The sequence below is a fragment of the Panulirus ornatus genome, chromosome 67, assembly GCF_036320965.1.
Source record: "Panulirus ornatus isolate Po-2019 chromosome 67, ASM3632096v1, whole genome shotgun sequence".
In the NCBI taxonomy this organism is placed as follows: domain Eukaryota; kingdom Metazoa; phylum Arthropoda; class Malacostraca; order Decapoda; family Palinuridae; genus Panulirus; species Panulirus ornatus.
The window spans coordinates 9006342-9026431 of record NC_092290.1 but is presented as its reverse complement, the minus strand read 5'-3'; the positions used below and the strand labels follow the sequence as shown (position 1 = coordinate 9026431).

Here is a 20090-nt window from a genome sequence, read left to right as displayed (position 1 = left end):
ACACACACACACACACACACATACACACACACACACACGGGATCGATGAGCTGTCAATGGATTGACCCAGGGCATGTGAAGCGTCTGGGGTAAACCATAGAAAGTTTTGTGGGGCCTGGATGTGGAAAGGGAGCTGTGGTTTCGGAGCATTATTACATGACAGCTAGAAACTGAGTGTGAACGAATGTGGCCATTGTTGTCTTTTCCTAGCGCTACCTCGCACACATGTGGGGGGAGGGGGTTGTTATTTCATGTGTGGCGGGGTGGCGACGTGAATGAATAAGAGAAGACAGTATGAGTTATGTACATGTGTAAATATGTATATTTCTGTGCGTGTCTACATATGTATACGTTGAGATGTATAGGTATGTACATGTGCGTGTGTGGACGCGTATGTATATACATGTGTATGTGGGTGGGTTGGGCCATTCTTTCGTCTGTTTCCTTGAGCTACCTCGCTAACGCGGGAGACAGCGACAAAGTATAATAAATGAATATACATACATATATATATACATATATATATATATATATATATATATATATATATATATATATATATATATATATATATATATATATATATCTGGACTTCCCGAAAAGCATTCGACGGTCACCCACGTTACAATAATGTATGCAGTCGGGGCCTTGGGGGGAGTACTGGCTGTATACAGGACAGAGGCTTGGTTACATGATGGGATGCAAATGGGTTGCAATGAATGGTGAATCATCTCCGTGGTCACCCCTTTACTAGCGGGGTCCTCCAGGGGTCTGTCCTTTCCTCGTGTGTGTTAATGATAGTGATGTATGGCAGATGACACGAAGATTAGCAATGCCTATATCAACTGAAGAAGGTAGGGTAAGGTCACAAAATGAACTAGATGAAATAGCTGCATGGTCTTGAAAATGGCAGTTCTCAGTAAACAATACAACGAAGAACGACGAAACTGATTCCTCCCTTGCGTAACAAAACCATATTGAGGACAGACTGTGAAACCTGCTTTGGTTATCTCTAACTATAATTCTGTCTTCTTGCGCTCTCTACTTTCATGTTGTTCAAACTTTTCGTTAAAAAAAAGGATATTCAATGAAAATGAATATCGTGCAGAATCAGAGTTTTTTTTTTTGTCCTTTTTTTGAGAAATAACGTACATTGTTATATTCATTATAATCTAAGCTTCCTTATCTCTTCTTCTCTTCCATTGTTCTCTAGTCTTACACTAGAAAAGATGTGAAAAGACTAATGAATAAGATACATTCAATAAGGATTATCAATCCGTTTGTAAGGTAGGCAATGAACGACTTTGTATAAACAGAGCAACAGAATTGCAGAAATATTGTGAACAGACACTCACCCTAACTGGTATGGGTATATTTGGCAATAGCAATGACTAATTATCAATACAAACCAATATTTGTTACACATGTGATAGTCTGTTGTTAAGGGTTATTTACTTCAGGTAGGTAAGGGCATTTCGATCCTGCTTACGCGGTTTACGGAAGCTCACTTCATTTCCAGACTCGACCAATTTTGGGGGGGGTTACGCTGTGGGTGAAGAGGCCCAATGGGCGAGGGAGGGAGGGCTGGAGTATCCTATTAAGAACCAGCGCCAAAGTAGTCCATCCTTAACTGTCTACCAGTGAGTGAGACGCAGCTTTAAGGACCGCAGGGAGACTGTGAAGGAAAAAGGGATCCCTAAGGTGGTATAATATAATAAATGACTAACAAATTTATGCTGACTACTTCCAGTGTATGACGGTCGATCCTTCTCGTTTCTGGTTAACATATTGACGCTCTAGTATCATACACACACATATAGCTGACATATACGGAATATTTTTCCCCAAAGGCCAGTGACGTTGAGGGGCATATAAGAGTGAAATAAACCTGATCACAGATTACCAGAACGAGCCCTTACCAATAGCACTCTGACCTGATAAAGGGCTAAGATTAAATATCAAACCCCCACGATGGCAACAATGGATGCCACAACGAGAACAACAGAATGACGGAACAAAATGCAACATCACAAACAAAAAATAAATCTTACAAGTTCATTATAAAGTAACAAGTTAAGAGAGACAGTGGTTTTGTACCAGTAATTAACACACGTCTAACCATCATCACTCGGGTATAATTTTGTGATGTGGCACCTGCAGCTGGACCAGAGCAGTAAAGAGTTTCTCACACTTGCTCACAGTGGCGAGTCTACGGTTGACTTCAACGTGGCCGAGGTGTGCCTTGGAAGACCTGCTGGTTAGTTATCTAAATGATCCATTCTCTGCAGTAGTTACATTTTCATGTGTTTTTCTTTTTTTTATATATAGTGTTGCTTCGTTTCCAGAAGTTTAAGTAAAGAGGATAGATATATGATAATGATAGCGTAAGGTAAGGAAAACATGTCGATACATTCAGATGTAACATGTAATCGTAAAATCTCTGTCGTACGTGCTCTACAGTGAGTGCCAGTCTCTGGGTTTTTCTTTAAATGCTTAAGTTAAAGAAAATCACATTCCACTGGTTAGGCATCGGTGGTACAAGTCGTTTCGGTTCACCCTCCGCTTTCCTGTTACTCGCTCTTTTCTCCAGTGATCTTGATTGTGTTTTTCTGCCATTAATCTCAACATGTATGAGCGAAATTCTGAATATATGTGAAATTATCGTCATTACGAAATACCAAGTTTCATGATTGGCGTACGCCGAAAGGCAGAGAACATGCATCCTCCCTCCTATTGAGTTGCTTCTAAACAGTAATAAATTAGACAACAATGTAGAGCACGTCTGAAACCTCCGTTTTTTAAAATTTACCATCATAGCATGTAACATAAACACTGTCTATACTCCAGTGGTAACTAACTTTTACGTTACCTAAGACAGCACGGGCAACCGAATGCCCTCAGCAAGGCCATCTTATTTACGCTATATATATATATATATATATATATATATATATATATATATATATATATATATATATATATATATATATATATATAATGATTATGATGATGATGATGATGATGATGATGATGCTTGATCGCCGTTTCCCGCGTTAGCAAGTAGCGCCAGTAAACAGACGAAACACGGCCTATCCACTCATACACACACACACACACACACACACACACACACACACATATATATATATATATATATATATATATATATATATATATATATATATATATATTCATAAACGCCCATATACATTCATGTGCATACACATATGTACATACATGTATATTTTCATGCTTGCCTTCATCCTAAGCCAGGTACCCAACTAAAATGGAGAATTCTATGCCTTTCTGTAGCTTGAGTGTCAGTGAAGGGGGACGAGGAATAGGGTCCCAGAGATAATTGGACGCCTTTTGCGGAGGTTATCAGCTACCTTTATTAGATACGGGTTTGGTGACCTTGAGAACAGTTAGTGGCTCAGCTACTTCAGTAGAGGCAGGCCAAACTCCATCCTCATCATCATTATACTAGCTATTGTATTCTCCTCGGTTTTCTCCCAGTTTTACAAGTGGTTCATCGGGAATTTGGGATGTAGGCATCGACTAACAAGGGTTACTATTTACGGTCGTCCAATTATATAACCACAATCAAATAATCTGCTACACGACTCCTTCATGTGTTGAAGGTAATTGTGAGACCATACACGCTCTCACTGCGCATATTGCTCGGGACGCCCTGGTGTGACATCCTTCATGGTGTGACATCCTTCATGGTGTGACATCCTTCATGGTGTGACATCCTTTCACCGCTTAACTAGCTTAAAGTAGGGTTGATTTACCGTGAAGGTCAAGGTACTTTACGTGTTGTGATAACTGTGTGAACATTACTCCCCTTTCGTACTGTCATTCTGTATTCATATACGTTTTTACTTTTCGTTATGCAAGATAAATTTTTTTTTCTCTCTCCATTCATTGTTACATCCGTAGTGTGTCAATAAGTTCGCCACATGAAGGGTGAGTGTGGCAACTTAGCTTGAGCGAGGTAGACCTGAACACACATGAAGTACCCCCCGCCCCCCAGAGATGTGGGCCATTTTATTGGGGCCATTTTATTGTTTTTTTTTTTTTTTTCCAAAAGAAGGAACAGAGAAGGGGGCCAGGTGAGGATATTCCCTCAAAGGCCCAGTCCTCTGTTCTTAACGCTACCTCGCTATCGCGGGAAATGGCGAATAGTATGAAAGAAAGAAAAAAAAGATATATATATATATATTTCCAATGAACAAGATTAGAAACATATTTTGAGCTCTTTCTGAGCGTATTTTCACCGGTATAGTGAGATCAGAACAATTGACTGGAACACTGAACGAATAGCGTTGATCGATGTGACAGTGAGGATTAGTAAAGCCATGCTTGTACGATTTACATACGACCGGTAGATCTACGGCTTCTAGCCTCCATCATAGGGAAAAATAAAAATAATGGTGAGTTAATAATGTATCATTACCAGGTGTCTCACCCCTGAGTTAACATGGGATATTGGAGGAACCCCCGATATTTTTGCTACTCATAGTCATAAACTAGTAGTGACATATAGAAATATTCTGAAAAAAAAAAACAACACAAGACAAACCAAATATATGAAAGGATGCTCGTTTGTAAAACCATTATCCTAGACATCAAAGTAGCGTACCAAGGTCAGAGAGGGTTAAATTTATGTATACAGTGGGGTGCTGACTTAGTGATGATGGAGGTGGATGGTTATGTGTCTGCAGGCAAAGGCTTTCAGGACAAGAGTAACTATCAAATCATGTAAAAGCATGTAGGGTATTCATTACAATAAATAAAGGGTAGATATAAAAAAAAATTAACATCATTTACAAAGGCGTAATTATGAGATAATGAGAATTTGCAAGGACTGGCCCACAACTGTAAAAGATAAGCAAATACAATAAATTAGTTCATCAAATCTCTAAGCCTTCGGTGTCTGGGATGGGATCCTTGATTTGAAAATATTCCCCCTACACAAAGTGTGCAAGTGACCACAAGAAATATAGTTGATGGAAACCCAAATAATGAACGACTCAATAAAGTGGATGAATATATATATCTGTGTATGTATATGTATTTATACGTTGAAATGTATATATATATATATATATATATATATATATATATATATATATATATATGTATATGTATATATATGCGTGTGTGGACGTGTATGTATATACATGTGCATGTGGGTGTGTTGGGCCATTTCTTTCGTGTGTTTCCTTGCGCTACCTCGCTAACGCAGGAGACGCGACTAAGTATAAAAAAAAAGAAAAAAAAACTTGCCATCGTCTCGACGATGCTTATAGATATACTTTTTCATGCAAAAGATGAATTGTAGAAAGGGTAGAAAATAATGTAAAATGAAGACGTGAAGAGCTGATTGACTTGAGAAAAAAACAGGCACGTTTTTAACCATACATCGTAGAAAAGCATCAGAGGGTTCCACAAAAGCAACAACACCTGTTTGACATTGGGCGACCGACAACACTGAAAACATTTGTCCAAACACAAGATAGGAGGCTATACGGGTGTTCTCGACATCCATATCATTCGGATTAGGGAGTGGCTCACAGACAGGAAACAGAGGGTATGTATAAATGGGTCCTCGTCGTGCCGGGCTAGGCTGGGCTGGGGCGATGAAATCAGTGGTGTTCCGCAGGGGTAAGTGCTGGGACCTCTTCCTTTCATTATTTATATAAATGAGTTGGAAAGTGGAATCATGAGTGACGAGTAAATTTGCGGACGATTCGAAAATGGGAAAATGTTACAAGAAGTTACAAGAGGACTTGGATAAACTGCCTCTTTGGGCGAGGGAGTGGCACATGGATTTCAACGTAAATAGACGTGTTGAGTTTAGGGAAAGATGGTCACACAAACTACTGTCTATATGGTAGACTCATATGAAAGTCAGAATGCGAGAGGAATTTAGGAGTATTTTTTTTTTTTAATTTTCCAAAAGAGGAACAGAGAAGAGGGCCATGTGAGGATATTCCCTCAAAGGCCCAGTCCTCTGTTCTTAACGCTACCTCCCTAAATGCGGGAAATGGCGAACAGTATGAACAGTAAGTAAAAACCTAAAACCAAGGCAAAAGAAGTGTAACAAAGTTAAAAACCAGGCCAATAAAATGTTAGGATTTATTAGGGGAAATGTTAGTTACAAAACCCCTCAAGTAATATCGAAGCTTTAGCTTGCATTAGTTGGACCTTATTTGGATTATGCTATGCAGAGTATTGGTCGCCTTACCATCAGGTAGATATAAATAGACCGGAGAGGGTGCAGAAATCTTTGACTAGAATGATACCAGGAATTTTAGTTATGAAGAAAGACTTACTAGACCGAATTTACATTGGCTGAAAATGAGGAGGGCCAGAAGGGATATGACAGAGGTGTGCAAAGGGATGACGGGCTTAAATAAGGGGGAAAATTGGCAATGTTCTAAGGATAGCCAACCGGGACAGAACTCTTAATAATAGCTTCAAGACAGAAAAACTGAGGTTCAAATTGGATGTAGGGAAGCACTGGTTTAGTAATAATATGATTCATCCATGGAATAGCTTACCAGATACAGTGGCTGGGGTTAAAAACCTTGAATTGTTTTAAGAATAGGTTGGATAGGTATATGAGCTCCGTGGATGGGTTGGTTGTAGGGAAGGACAACCCCCCAGCCTAGTTCCATGTCCTTTATGTAAGTGTCAGAAGCTGATTGCCACCGTTTTTACGTAAGTGCTACAAGTTCATTGATTATCATCGTTCTTACCCAAGTGCCACTTGGTACTAAATTGCATTTATTCTTTATACCGAGATGCCACCTGTTAACAGCTCATAGCTAAAGAGTTACGTGTTGATAGATTATTATTGTACTTACTCAAGTGTCATGTGTTATCCATTAATGTTCTTACGTAAGTGCCACCTATTGATGGATTAATAGTTTCATATGTGTCATATGTTGATAGATTATGTCATTATTCTTTAAGTACCACGTATTGTCTTACAATGTTCTTTGAGTGCCAGTTGTTGATATATTAGCAGTAGTTTCCCCAATTACCACGTGCTGATAGGTAATTCCCGCAAGTGCCACGTGTTCCTTACTCATTGTTAAGTACAACGTATTTACTGCTTAATGTTAAGTGGCACTTGTTTATTGCATATTGTAAAGTGCCACGAGTAAACAGCTTTGCATCGTGCTTACCCAAGTGCCAACTGTTGATAGATTATTGCTGGCCTCTTTATACCACGTGTTGAAAGCTTATCATTATTTTCTCGTACGTGCTGCGCGTCGCAAGAATTTTCTTCCAAGTTGGTTGCCACGTGTCCGCACAAGTTCATAAGCACGCGCGTCAATGTGACGTCACAATGTAAACAAACAGCCGCAATGCGGCAATACATAGGCCGGTGGCCTTGCTAATATTTGATTTTGTGCCGGTAATTCCCAAAACTGAACTAACGATAGGAGATATGGATACGTGTACGGCAAGAATAAGAAGCTATGGAAGGAGTGAAACACTGCAGCAGATATGGTCTGGCGGCCTTGCGAAGTATGGCTGTAATGTCAAATGTCGTGGGGCAACCGCGTAGTGGGACGAAACTCAAAAGGTGGCTGTGACGTGTGTTTGGGACTCGATCTAGTCATTCACAGTATTTCCAGAGATAACCATGTAGAAAGGTGTGTGTGTGTGTGTTTACCATTGTTGAAAATACAGTAATCTGTACCAAAAAAATATATGTATACTGTGGACCCCCCAATTTCAGAAACAAGGGATGAAGGTCCACCTGTAAGGTTAGGAACCTTTAATCGACCTGGTACAAACTTGTTTCACTGGCTCGTATATTTGATTATAGGTAACAGTCACTGTGACTAGCACTTGGTCATGTAGCTTATAATGTGTTCTCCTGCCACATAGTATATAATTAAGAGGGTAATTACTTTTATTAGATCTTTATTAAGCTTTCAAATTTCCAGGTATATATATATATACATAATTGGAAATTAATACAAATTCAATATAATTTTTGTCTTTTTGAAACTATAAGGTAATAGAGATTAATTGGCTGATTCAATTAAGCATATGGTACAAATATTACTTTACATTTTTTGTTTAGCATGAGGGTGAATCTTATTCATGCCAATGCTCAGATTTAAGATATAGTAAGAGATTTAAAAAACTTTATTTAAAACCCAGAGACTAACATTCAGTAATTTATCTGCTTATTATCTGGTACTGTAAATGTTGGTTTTAAATTATATTTAAAAGTAAAAAAGTCAGATATTTTCATTTTATCATTAAGTGAAATATAAATACATCTAGGTATATGAAATTAACCTTTAGCATCAACTAGAAGATTCAGAAGTCATACATTATGCAGATGCTTTGTAATGATTTAATGTGAGTTGCTGTGAATCTTGATCTAATTATGTATACCTCTTTCCACAGGCACTGCTCAAGGATTTATATCAGTACAAGGTTTCAAGTCAATAGATAATACAACTTAAACATTATGGTACAAATTTAAGATTCATGCATTAAGAGTCAGCCAAACATTAATTTTTTACCATACAGTATCAATCTTTTCATAAAGTTACTTTCGAGAAACACAAGACAAAATCTATCCAGGGATAGTTGACACAATATTGCAGTATTGTTAAAACCATTAAGTAAGCAACGATTCAGTAAACTAGAACAGATAGCAAAGACTTGAGCAAGATGCAGGCAGCAGTTAAAGCTGTGGGTACAATGATGTCCAAACGACCTATTGTGGGCAATGTTATTATTTATGGAACGCTATATACTGGTGCCGAATTCCTTCAGCAAACCATGAACAATAGAGTGCTGGTGAGTTTTTACTTAAATTGTATTTAAATATGAATAATTGTATAGACATAACATGATATCACAAATTTGCACTTAACTGATCCACATTTTTGCTTTTTGATTGCATGAAGTGTATTTTAGTGCATACATTGTATAGGATACTGCAGTGATTAATGTGCTAAATTTCTAGAAATGAAGAGAAAAATTCTGTATGCATTTTTTCAAAAGGATGATTTTTTTAAATAATAATATATAAAAGAGGAAATCCTATTCTTTCATGTTAATGGTAAAGAGGTTTCCTGTTTTTCATGAGTTCTTTCTCAGATAGTGCAAATTTTTGAAGCTTAACTGAAGTTATGATGTTTTTATTTTGGAAATGTAAGCAGGAGAACAATATAGCAACTGTGGATGTATAAACTTGAATGAAGACTGTATTTTTCCTTCTCATAGTTAACAGCTCAATAGCTTCACATTAATGTCCTGTTTCAGGTGCACTCGATTCACTTACTCCTGATTCTGTCAATTAGTAATGCATCAAAATGTTTCATGATAATCATGTACAAGATATTTTGTGGCAGACCCACACTTATTTCAGTAAGCAGTAGGACCTGTAAGGTTATTGTACATGTAAAGGTTGGATATGATTGTTCACTAATGGGGCTAATACTTCATGCAGGCTTGCTTTTGTTTTCATAAGATTTTAAATGAATAATTGTTTGAGAGTGTTTAATGTTAGACTGCAAAGATTAATTATATCAACATTATATTTTTAATACCATTTTCTTTTCTTTTTTTTCCCCATGGCATGGGCAAAACATGCTCTAGTCATGACCATCTTAAATAAAAAGAAAATGGTTTGAGTAAAAGAATGGAGAAATTTATCAGAGCTTCTTAGGTTTATAGACCTGACTGTAAAAGGTAGACTGATGTAGGAAGAAGGAAAAACAACACGAAGAGAAGGAATTCCACAACTTTGCTGTTTGAGTAACAGTCAATCCTTGCATGACCAGTTTCCAAACAGAGACTACAGGAAGCAACACCTAAATTCATACCACTGTCCTAATCCTTGGTGAGAGGACATACACGGACAGCTTAGAAGAGCAGAGGACAGAATGCTTTTAGGGATGTAGAGGGCAGCATTATTGTTAAAGACAGAAATGGATGGTTGAAGAAAGTTCATACTTGCATAATTAGCCGATTCATTGTGGCTGCTATGTACACAGTATATTATGAATATAATTATTACTGTTATACAACATCAGTTTCCTGCATCAGCGAGGCAGCGCCAGGAAACAGACGAAGAATGGCCCATCCACTCATATACACAGTATGTTATGGTAGTTTATTTCCTGTACACAGAGAATTAGCCCATTCATTATAGCTATTTACTTAGTATGTTATGTTATTTTATTTTCTGTTCACTACAGATGGTTTGTATAAAAACAAACTTCTTGAATTATCTACCTTTGCCTCAAGGTGAAACATAAAGCCATTTATGCAGTGGCACCCCCTGCATTGTTACCAGATGCTGCAGCATAAATTTTTCTCATGCACTGGTAAAAATGTCAAAGAGGCCTGTACAAGATCTATACCCTCTTTTTAAGCTGTAATTTGAGTCTATGAAACCTTTAGAAAAAATAGATATTAATAGTGAAAAGCTTCAATAATCATAGTTATTATGACAAAAATACTCCCAAAAATACTGCACATGCTCTGTATACCAAGCATACCTGATTCTCCTGGAGGTAGATTAGCATTAAAACGAAAATACTATTATGCATGCAATTTTTCACTAAGTTGAGTTGTTTATCATTTTAATCAGAAACTTAAATTCTAGTTAGTCTTAATAAGAAACTTATTTATTTATTCAAATATTATACTTTGTCGCTGTCTCCCGTGTTAGTGAGGTAGCGCAATGAAACAGACGAAAGAATGGCCCAACCCACCCACATACACATGTATATACATAAACATCCACACACGCACATATACATACCTATACATTTCAACGTATAAATACACAGACATATACATTTATACAACAAACTTATACCTCTGTAATTTGAGCACTCACTCTTATCCCCTTTGCCTTTGTACAATGGCACTATGCAAGCATTCCGCCAATCCTCAGGCACCTCACCATGAGTCATACATACATTAAATAACCTTACCAACCAGTCAACAATACAGTCACCCCCTTTTTTAATAAATTCCACTGCAATACCATCCAAACCTGCTGCCTTGCCGGCTTTCATCTTCCGCAAAGCTTTTACTACCTCTTCTCTGTTTACCAAATCATTTTCCCTAACCCTCTCACTTTGCACACCACCTCGACCCAAACACCCTATATCTGCCACTCTGTCATCAGACACATTCAACAAACCTTCAAAATACTCATTCCATCTCCTTCTCACATCACCACTACTTGTTATCACCTCCCCATTTACGCCCTTTACTGAAGTTCCCATTTGCTCCCTTGTCTTACGCACCCTATTTACCTCCTTCCAGAACATCTTTTTATTCTCCCTAAAATTTACTGATAGTCTCTCACCCCAACTCTCATTTGCCCTTTTTTTCACCTCTTGCACCTTTCTCTTGACCTCCTGTCTCTTTCTTTTATACTTCTCCCACTCAATTGCATTTTTTCCCTGCAAAAATCGTCCAAATGCCTCTCTCTTCTCTTTCACTAATACTCTTACTTCTTCATCCCACCACTCACTACCCTTTCTAAACAGCCCACCTCCCACTCTTCTCATGCCACAAGCATCTTTTGCGCAATCCATCACTGATTCCCTAAATACATCCCATTCCTCCCCCACTCCCCTTACTTCCATTGTTCTCACCTTTTTCCATTCTGTACACAGTCTCTCCTGATACTTCTTCACACAGGTCTCCTTCCCAAGCTCACTTACTCTCACCACCTTCTTCACCCCAACATTCACTCTTCTTTTCTGAAAACCCATACTAATCTTCACCTTAGCCTCCACAAGATAATGATCAGACATCCCTCCAGTTGCACCTCTCAGCACATTGACATCCAAAAGTCTCTCTTTCGCACGCCTGTCAATTAACACGTAATCCAATAACGCTCTCTGGCCATCTCTCCTACTTACATAAGTATACTTATGTATATCTCGCTTTTTAAACCAGGTATTCCCAATCATCAGTCCTTTTTCAGCACATAAATCTACAAGCTCTTCACCATTTCCATTTACAACACTGAACACCCCATGCATACCAATTATTCCCTCAACTGCCACATTACTCACCTTTGCATTCAAATCACCCATCACTATAACCCGGTCTCGTGCATCAAAACCGCTAACACACTCATTTAGCTGCTCCCAAAACACTTGCCTCTCATGATCTTTCTTCTCATGCCCAGGTGCATATGCACCAATAATCACCCACCTCTCTCCATCAACTTTCAATTTTACCCATATTAATCGAGAATTTACTTTCTTACATTCTATGACATACTCCCACAACTCCTGTTTCAGGAGTATTGCTACTCCTTCCCTTGCTCTTGTCCTCTCACTAACCCCTGACTTCACTCCCCAGGTATTTCCAAACCACTCTTCCCCTTTACCCTTGAGCTTCGTTTCACTCAGAGCCAAAACATCCAGGTTCCTTTCCTCAAACATACTACCTATCTCTCCTTTTTTCACATCTTGGTTACATCCACACACATTTAGGCACCCCACTCTGAGCCTTCGAGGAGGATGAGCACTCCCCGCGTGACTCCTTCTTCTGTTTCCCATTTTAGAAAGTTAATACAAGGAGGGGAGGATTTCCGGCCCCCCGCTCCCGTCCCCTCTAGTCGCTTTCTACGACACGCGAGGAATACGTGGGAAGTATTCTTTCACCCCTATCCCCAGGGATAATATACATATATAAACACACACACAGATACACACACACACACACACGCACACACACACACCCACACACACACATACATATATATACATTATATACATATACAAATACATACATACATATACAAATTACAGAGGTATAAGTTTGTTGAGTATTCCTGGTAAATTATATGGGAGGGTATTGATTGAGAGGGTGAAGGCATGTACAGAGCATCAGATTGGGGAAGAGCAGTGTGGTTTCAGAAGTGGTAGAGGATGTGTGGATCAGGTGTTTGCTTTGAAGAATGTATGTGAGAAATACTTAGAAAAGCAAATGGATTTGTATGTAGCATTTATGGATCTGGAGAAGGCATATGATAGAGTTGATAGAGATGCTCTGTGGAAGGTATTAAGAATATATGGTGTGGGAGGCAAGTTGTTAGAAGCAGTGAAAAGTTTTTATCGAGGATGTAAGGCATGTGTACGTGTAGGAAGAGAGGAAAGTGATTGGTTCTCAGTGAATGTAGGTTTGCGGCAGGGGTGTGTGATGTCTCCATGGTTGTTTAATTTGTTTATTGATGGGGTTGTTAGGGAGGTAAATGCAAGAGTTTTGGAAAGAGGGGCAAGTATGAAGTCTGTTGGGGATGAGAGAGCTTGGGAAGTGAGTCAGTTGTTGTTCGCTGATGATACAGCGCTGGTGGCGGATTCATGTGAGAAACTGCAGAAGCTGGTGACGGAGTTTGGTAAAGTGTGTGGAAGAAGAAAGTTAAGAGTAAATGTCAATAAGAGCAAGGTTATTAGGTACAGTAGGGTTGAGGGTCAAGTCAATTTGGAGGTGAGTTTGAATGGTGAGAGGCTGGAGGAAGTGAAGTGTTTTAGATATCTGGGAGTGGATCTGTCAGCGGATGGAACCATGGAAGCGGAAGTGGATCATAGGGTGGGGGAGGGGGCGAAAATTTTGGGAGCCTTGAAAAATGTGTGGAAGTCGAGAACATTATCCCGGAAAGCAAAAATGGGTATGTTTGAAGGAATAGTAGTTCCAACAATGTTGTATGGTTGCGAGGCGTGGGCTGTGGATAGAGTTGTGCGCAGGAGGATGGATGTGCTGGAAATGAGATGTTTGAGGACAATGTGTGGTGTGAGGTGGTTTGATCGAGTAAGTAACGTAAGGGTAAGAGAGATGTGTGGAAATAAAAAGAGCGTGGTTGAGAGAGCAGAAGAGGGTGTTTTGAAATGGTTTGGGCACATGGAGAGAATGAGTGAGGAAAGATTGACCAAGAGGATATATGTGTCGGAGGTGGAGGGAACGAGGAGAAGAGGGAGACCAAATTGGAGGTGGAGAGATGGAGTGAAAAGGATTTTGTGTGATCGGGGCCTGAACATGCAGGAGGGTGAAAGGAGGGCAAGGAATAGAGTGAATTGGAGCGATGTGGTATACAGGGGTTGACGTGCTGTCAGTGGATTGAATCAGGGCGTGTGAAGCGTCTGGGGTAAACCATGGAAAGCTGTGTAGGTATGTATATTTGCGTGTGTGGACGTGTGTATGTACATGTGTATGGGGGGGGTTGGGCCATTTCTTTCGTCTGTTTCCTTGCGCTACCTCGCAAACGCGGGAGACAGCGACAAAGTATAAAAAAAAAAAAAAAAAAAAAAAAAAAAATACATTTATACACATGTATGCATTCATACTTGCCTTCATTCATTCCTGTCACCACCCCGCCACACATTAAATGGCAACCCCCGTACGTACATGCATGTGAGGTAGCGCTATGAAAAGACAACAAAAGCCACATTCATTCACACTCAGTCCCTAGCATGTGCATGTGTAATGCACTGAAACCACAGCTCCCTTTCCAGATCCAGGCCCCACAAAACTTTCCATGGTTTATCCCACACACTTCACATGCCCTGGTTCAATCTATTGACAGCACGTCAACCCCGGTATACCACATCGTTCCAATTCACTCTATTCCTTGCGCGCTTTTCACCCTCCTGTATGTTCGGGCACCAATCGCTCAAAATCTTTTTTACTCCATCCTTCCACCTCCTATTTGGTCTCCCACTTCTCCTTGTTTCCTCCACCTCTGACACATATATCCCCTTTGTCAATCTTTCCCCCCTCATTCTCTCCATGTGACCAAACCATTTCAATACAACCTCTTCTGCTCTCTCAACCACACACTTTTTTATTATCACACATCTCTCTTAGCCTTTCATTACTTACTCGATCAAACCACCTCACACCACATATTGTCCTCAGACATCTCATTTCCAACACATCCACCCTCCCTTATACAACCCCATCTATAGCCCATGCCTCGCAACCATATAACATTGTTGGAACCACTAATCCTTCAAACGTACCCAGTTTTGCTCTCCGAGATAACGTTCTCGCCTTTCACACATTCTTCAACGCTCCCAGATCCTTCGCTCCCTTCCACACCCTGTGACTCACTTCCACCTCCATGGTTCCATCCACCGCTAAATCCACTCCCAGATATCTAAAACACTTCACTTCCTCCAGTCTTTCTCCATTCAAACTTACCTCTCAATTGACTTGTCCTTCAACCCTACTGTACCTAATAAACTTGCTCTTATTCACAATTGCTCTCAGCTTTCTTCTCTCACACCTTTACTGAACTCAATCACCAGCTTCTGCAGTTTCTGACCCGAATCAGCCACCAGTGCTGCATCATCAGTGAACAACAACTGACTCTTTTCCCAAGCCCTCTCATCCACAACAGACTGTATACTTGCCCCTCTCTCCAAAACTCTTGCATTCACCTCCCTAACAACCCCCATCCATAAACAAATTAAACAATGATGGAGACATCATGCACCCATGCCACAAACCAACAGTCACTAGGAACCAGCCACTTTCCTCTCTTCCCACTCATACACATGCCTTACATCCTCGATAAAATCTTTTCACTGCTTCTAACAACTTACCTCCCACACCATATACTATTAATACCTTCCACAGAGCATCTCTATGAACTCTTATCATATGCCTTCTCCAGACCCATAAATGCTACATACAAATCCATCTGTTTTTCTAAGTATTTCTCACATACATTCTTCAGAGCAAACACCTGATCCACACATCCTCTACCACTTCTGAAACCACACTGCTCTTCACCAATCTGACGCTCTGTACATGCCTTCTCCCTCTGTCAGTACTCTCCCATATAATTTCCTAGGAATACTCACCAAACTTATACCTCTGTAATTTGAACACTAACCTTTATCCCCTTTACCTTTATACAATGGCACTATGCAAGCATTCCGCCAATTCTCAGGCACTTCACCGTGAACCATACATACCTTGAATATTCTCACCAACCAGTCAACAACACAGTCACCCCTTTTTTAATAAATTCCACTGTAATACCATCCAAACTCACCGCCTTGCCGACTTCTCATCTACCACAAAGCTTTCACTACCTCTTCTCTGTTTATCAAACCATTCTCCCTGTCCTTCTCATTTTGCACACCATCTCAACCAAAACACCCTATATCTGCCATTCTATCATCAGACACATTTAGCAAACCTCCTATAAGACACTCAAAGGAGATTTTTTTTAGACTATCTGAATCTCCTGCTCACAGAGCATACACAAGATAACAAGATTATCATGGTGAAATGGTTAATGAGACAGAAAGCCTTGGATTCTGGTGTGACAGATATAAAGTTGGAGGAAGAGTTACCCAAGATATGTGGGTGGTAATTAGTGCTCAGGTGAATAAGACCCATGTAGATATGAAATAGTGTTTTCAGGAAAAATGATCACAGGTGGAAGAAATGCAATGCTGAGAAGAGAAATTCCCAAATTGAAGTGGCAGTGTGGCAGCATAAAGAACATCACTCCCTCAAGATAACCTGAGGCACACTAAGGTGTGTTATTGGAGTTCATACTGTTAGAAACACTAGTCTCATTACTCTGTTATAATACGATTTTACCCCAAGAGTGTGCTTTTACCCACAATAAACCTTATATGGGAAGTGGACTTCTTGTGCAGACACAGCATTCGTGATATACATAGTTAGCAAATTTTTAGATTGAGTTTATTGAACTCTGGTCCTGGTTTGTTATCCAGTTCTTTTGCAAGTGAGGCAGCAGGAGGAAACCATGGGAACATCTGTGAGGACTGGCTTTTAATAGGGGGCTGTGGTTTCAGTTTATTACATATGACATTTTGAGAAATGATGTGAGCAAATGAGGCCCTTTCCCTAATGTGAGAACAGCAAACAAGTTTGAAAGAAAAAAATTAAATCGTAAAGGATTTTGTGGAAAAAGTTGATAACAATGTATTTGATAGAGTTTTCACATTCTAGATATTTTCTGAGAAAAGGTATCACATTATATCACCAGGAAAGATGGTCTCGTACTGTTCATTTTTTCATGAAATAGAAAAAAAAGGAAATTGCATTTCAAACTTTAAATACGTTATTGATAAGATACCTTTCGGAAAAGGAAATGCAGTCATGATGATTATAGAAAATACATATAGCAGTATAAAATCTTTTCATAACAGAAAAGAAGGTATTCTAAATGAATGATGCAACATAAGATTATGAATACCATACCATTAGAAAATGGAAAGCTTTGTCTTTACATTATAGAGGTAAACACTCTTTTTGTAGATTAGTTGTACTATGATTAGACTGTAGCTTTATCTTATCAGACTTTGTACATTTTTCTTAATGAACTTACAGTATAAAACTTAAGTAAATGCTTTAACACTTATGAATGTTATAAGTAGACCATCTTTTAGGCTGCATAGAGAGTTTTGTGTGTTTTTTGTGATGTAGGGATACAGTATATAATGCAGTATTAACAATAAGTGTTAAATAATTTTTTGTTTTATGTTTAGATAAATGGTGTGATATCTTCTAGATTCCAGCAAACTCCACCCCCAAGCCATACGACACAGGAACGCTAGCACGCTACGGGATTATGGGGACCTGTATTTATCCTCATATTCTCTACCATACGTATGATATCTTTTGTTTGGTTATTATTTTTGCTTTTTGCTTCTAAGACCTAAGCATATTTTTAAATTGCTTAAAGCTTTTTCTTTTAAAATGAATATTTGTAAGCTCTCCAGAGTTATTTTTCTTCTTAGAGCTTTCCTTCTATCACTATATTTTTGGCTTCTTAACTTTCCTTTTTGGTTTCATTCATAGATTTCAAGTATCAAAAAAGTGCAGTTCATAAAATATTCAGGGAATTCATTGTTTTTGTGCTGCATCTCTAGATTACCCTGTTCAATGTGTATATGTTGATAAGAAACTTAGCCTCTTTACTGTTTAAGGTACGTTTTAATTAGTTTTCATCAGGTTTAGTTTTAAGTTGATCAGTACCCTTGTCTCCCAATACTAGAAAAAAGTTGGGAGCTACCACACTCCGCCCGCTCGAGTTGATCGCTATCCTTTTCTCCTAGTACTAAAAGAAAGTTGGGAGTCACCACACTCCGCCCACTCGAGTTGATCGTTATCCTTTTCTCCTAGTACTAAAAGAAAGCCGGGAGTTACCACACTCCTCCTGCTCGAGTTGATCGTTATCCTTCATTCCTAGTACTAAAAGAAAGCTGGGAGTTACCACACTCCTCCTGCTCGAGTTGATCGTTATCCTTCATTCCTAGTACTAAAAAAAAGCTGGGAGTTACTGCACTTTGCCTGCTTGAGTTGATATCTTTGTCTCCTTGTATTAAAAGGAAGTTTGGTGTTATTGGACTCCAGCTGCTTGAGGTAACACTGCAAATCAAAAGTCACATTTGGTGAGGCTATATCACTGGAGTACGGCCTTGTCAAAGACCTTTTCACTCCAAAGGAGTTCACATTTCCTTGCTACTGGAAGTAGTACAGCTGTTGGCTGTAGGAGCCCCTGGAAAGAGATCCTGGTTAGCACCAGCACCCTCTCTTAGAGAGAAAAGACAGGTGGCTTGTTTTTTTTTTACAAAATTATGATGTTAGGAATCACTGAAATCTCTTATTTTGAATGATTCCTTGCAGAATTTTTGTACAGGGTAAATTCACATTAATCTATTAGGCTTGGCTGGGGATGATACAGTACATTATACATGACAGCAAGGGAGTGATTGTGTCCAAACAAGGTAATAGTTTGCTTGTTCCTCAAGCTACCTCTTTGTAGCAGGAAAGGCAAATAAAAAATATCACATTGATCTGCTTCTTGATCTCCTAGTATTAAAACAGTTAGACTGTTTGTAACTGTTATCATAATTTTTAGCAAGACTGAAAAGGACAACAGTACCATCACTAGAAAATTATATTTACATGATTATTTTTACAGTAAAGAATTATTTACATAGCTGAACTCTTCTGCGTGGTTACTGACAAAGACACTTCTTTGGAAGATTTGAACTGGCTAGGTTTTCTCACAATGATTATTTATGTCATATTCCCATGGCAGCTTGATATGTCAAACTCACATTTTGCACTTCTTATAAAGGTTTCTGATTCCCATTTCTTCCTTAAATTTTATTGTTTTCCCTTGCCTCTTCCCATTTCTCCCTTTAAATGCTTCCAAATTTCAACTTTTCCCTTGTGTAAACTTTCTTAAGTGGTATGTGTTCTTTTTGCAAATTCATATTCATATGAAAATCTAATCCTTTTCATTCTCTTCCCACATGACCTCTTACCCCCTGATAACCATTGTGAAAGTCCTCTCATATGCAGGTGACTTCATATTAATAATAACAGTGATATTAATAATACTAATAGTAATATCAATGATCATAAAATTATGGTAATTTGTGTACACAATCTTTAACATGGACTCTTTTAGTGGATCCTTCAGCCATTCATCCTTGTGTTTTTTGCCTCCTATACTTTCTTAATTTTTCCAAATCCTCTTTTGTTTTGACCTTTTTTTACATACACTTTATTGGCATTTTCAGTCTTTTGACTTGTTGGCTTCCATAAAGACTTCCTCAGTATTTTTCCTCACTTTAAGCATAATTTTTTGGGATGTATAATTTCTCCTCTGCTGTATATCCCCATTGTGTTTACCCTTTCTGTCTTCACAGGCTTTTTCATTTGTAGTTTCCAGTATGTCCAAGACTTTCGTTTCATTCACTTGAGTCTTGTTCGTAGATTCATTCTGATTTTGTCGATCAGATAAAATTACTAACCTATATCTGTCCAGTTTATTTCACTGTTTTGTCCTAGAAAGCTTTTGATAAACTGGAAACAGTTTCCGTTAGTTTATTATAATTTATGGCTTTGTAATCCAATACATCTACTAAGTTATCTTTTATTCTTGGGTACTCCCCCAAATCCTTTGATTACTTTCAGACACTCGTCAGTATTTCCAATTTTGTTTTTCTCGGAAAGGTTTTTGAAGTTCCCCAGTATTCTTTGTAGCTTTATCCTCTTCTGTAATTCTGTTG

General features: G+C 38.7%; 1 protein-coding gene across 2 annotated transcripts in view; it reads left to right on the top strand.

Annotated features, from left to right (window-relative positions):
* The first annotated feature begins 2122 nt into the window (after positions 1-2122).
* The window catches only part of LOC139747123 (mpv17-like protein), a 38779-nt gene continuing 20811 nt past the window's right edge, over positions 2123-20090 (top strand). The window contains exons 1-3 of one of the 2 annotated variants that reach the window (XM_071659036.1): positions 2123-2257; positions 8443-8841; positions 17576-17673. In XM_071659036.1, the coding sequence (XP_071515137.1) occupies positions 8713-8841; positions 17576-17673 (227 nt within the window). In that variant the 5' untranslated portion in view covers positions 2123-2257; positions 8443-8712. Of the gene's footprint in view, positions 2258-7378; positions 7674-8442; positions 8842-17575; positions 17674-20090 lie in introns of those variants that run through there. The other variant, XM_071659037.1, reaches the window with a different exon arrangement.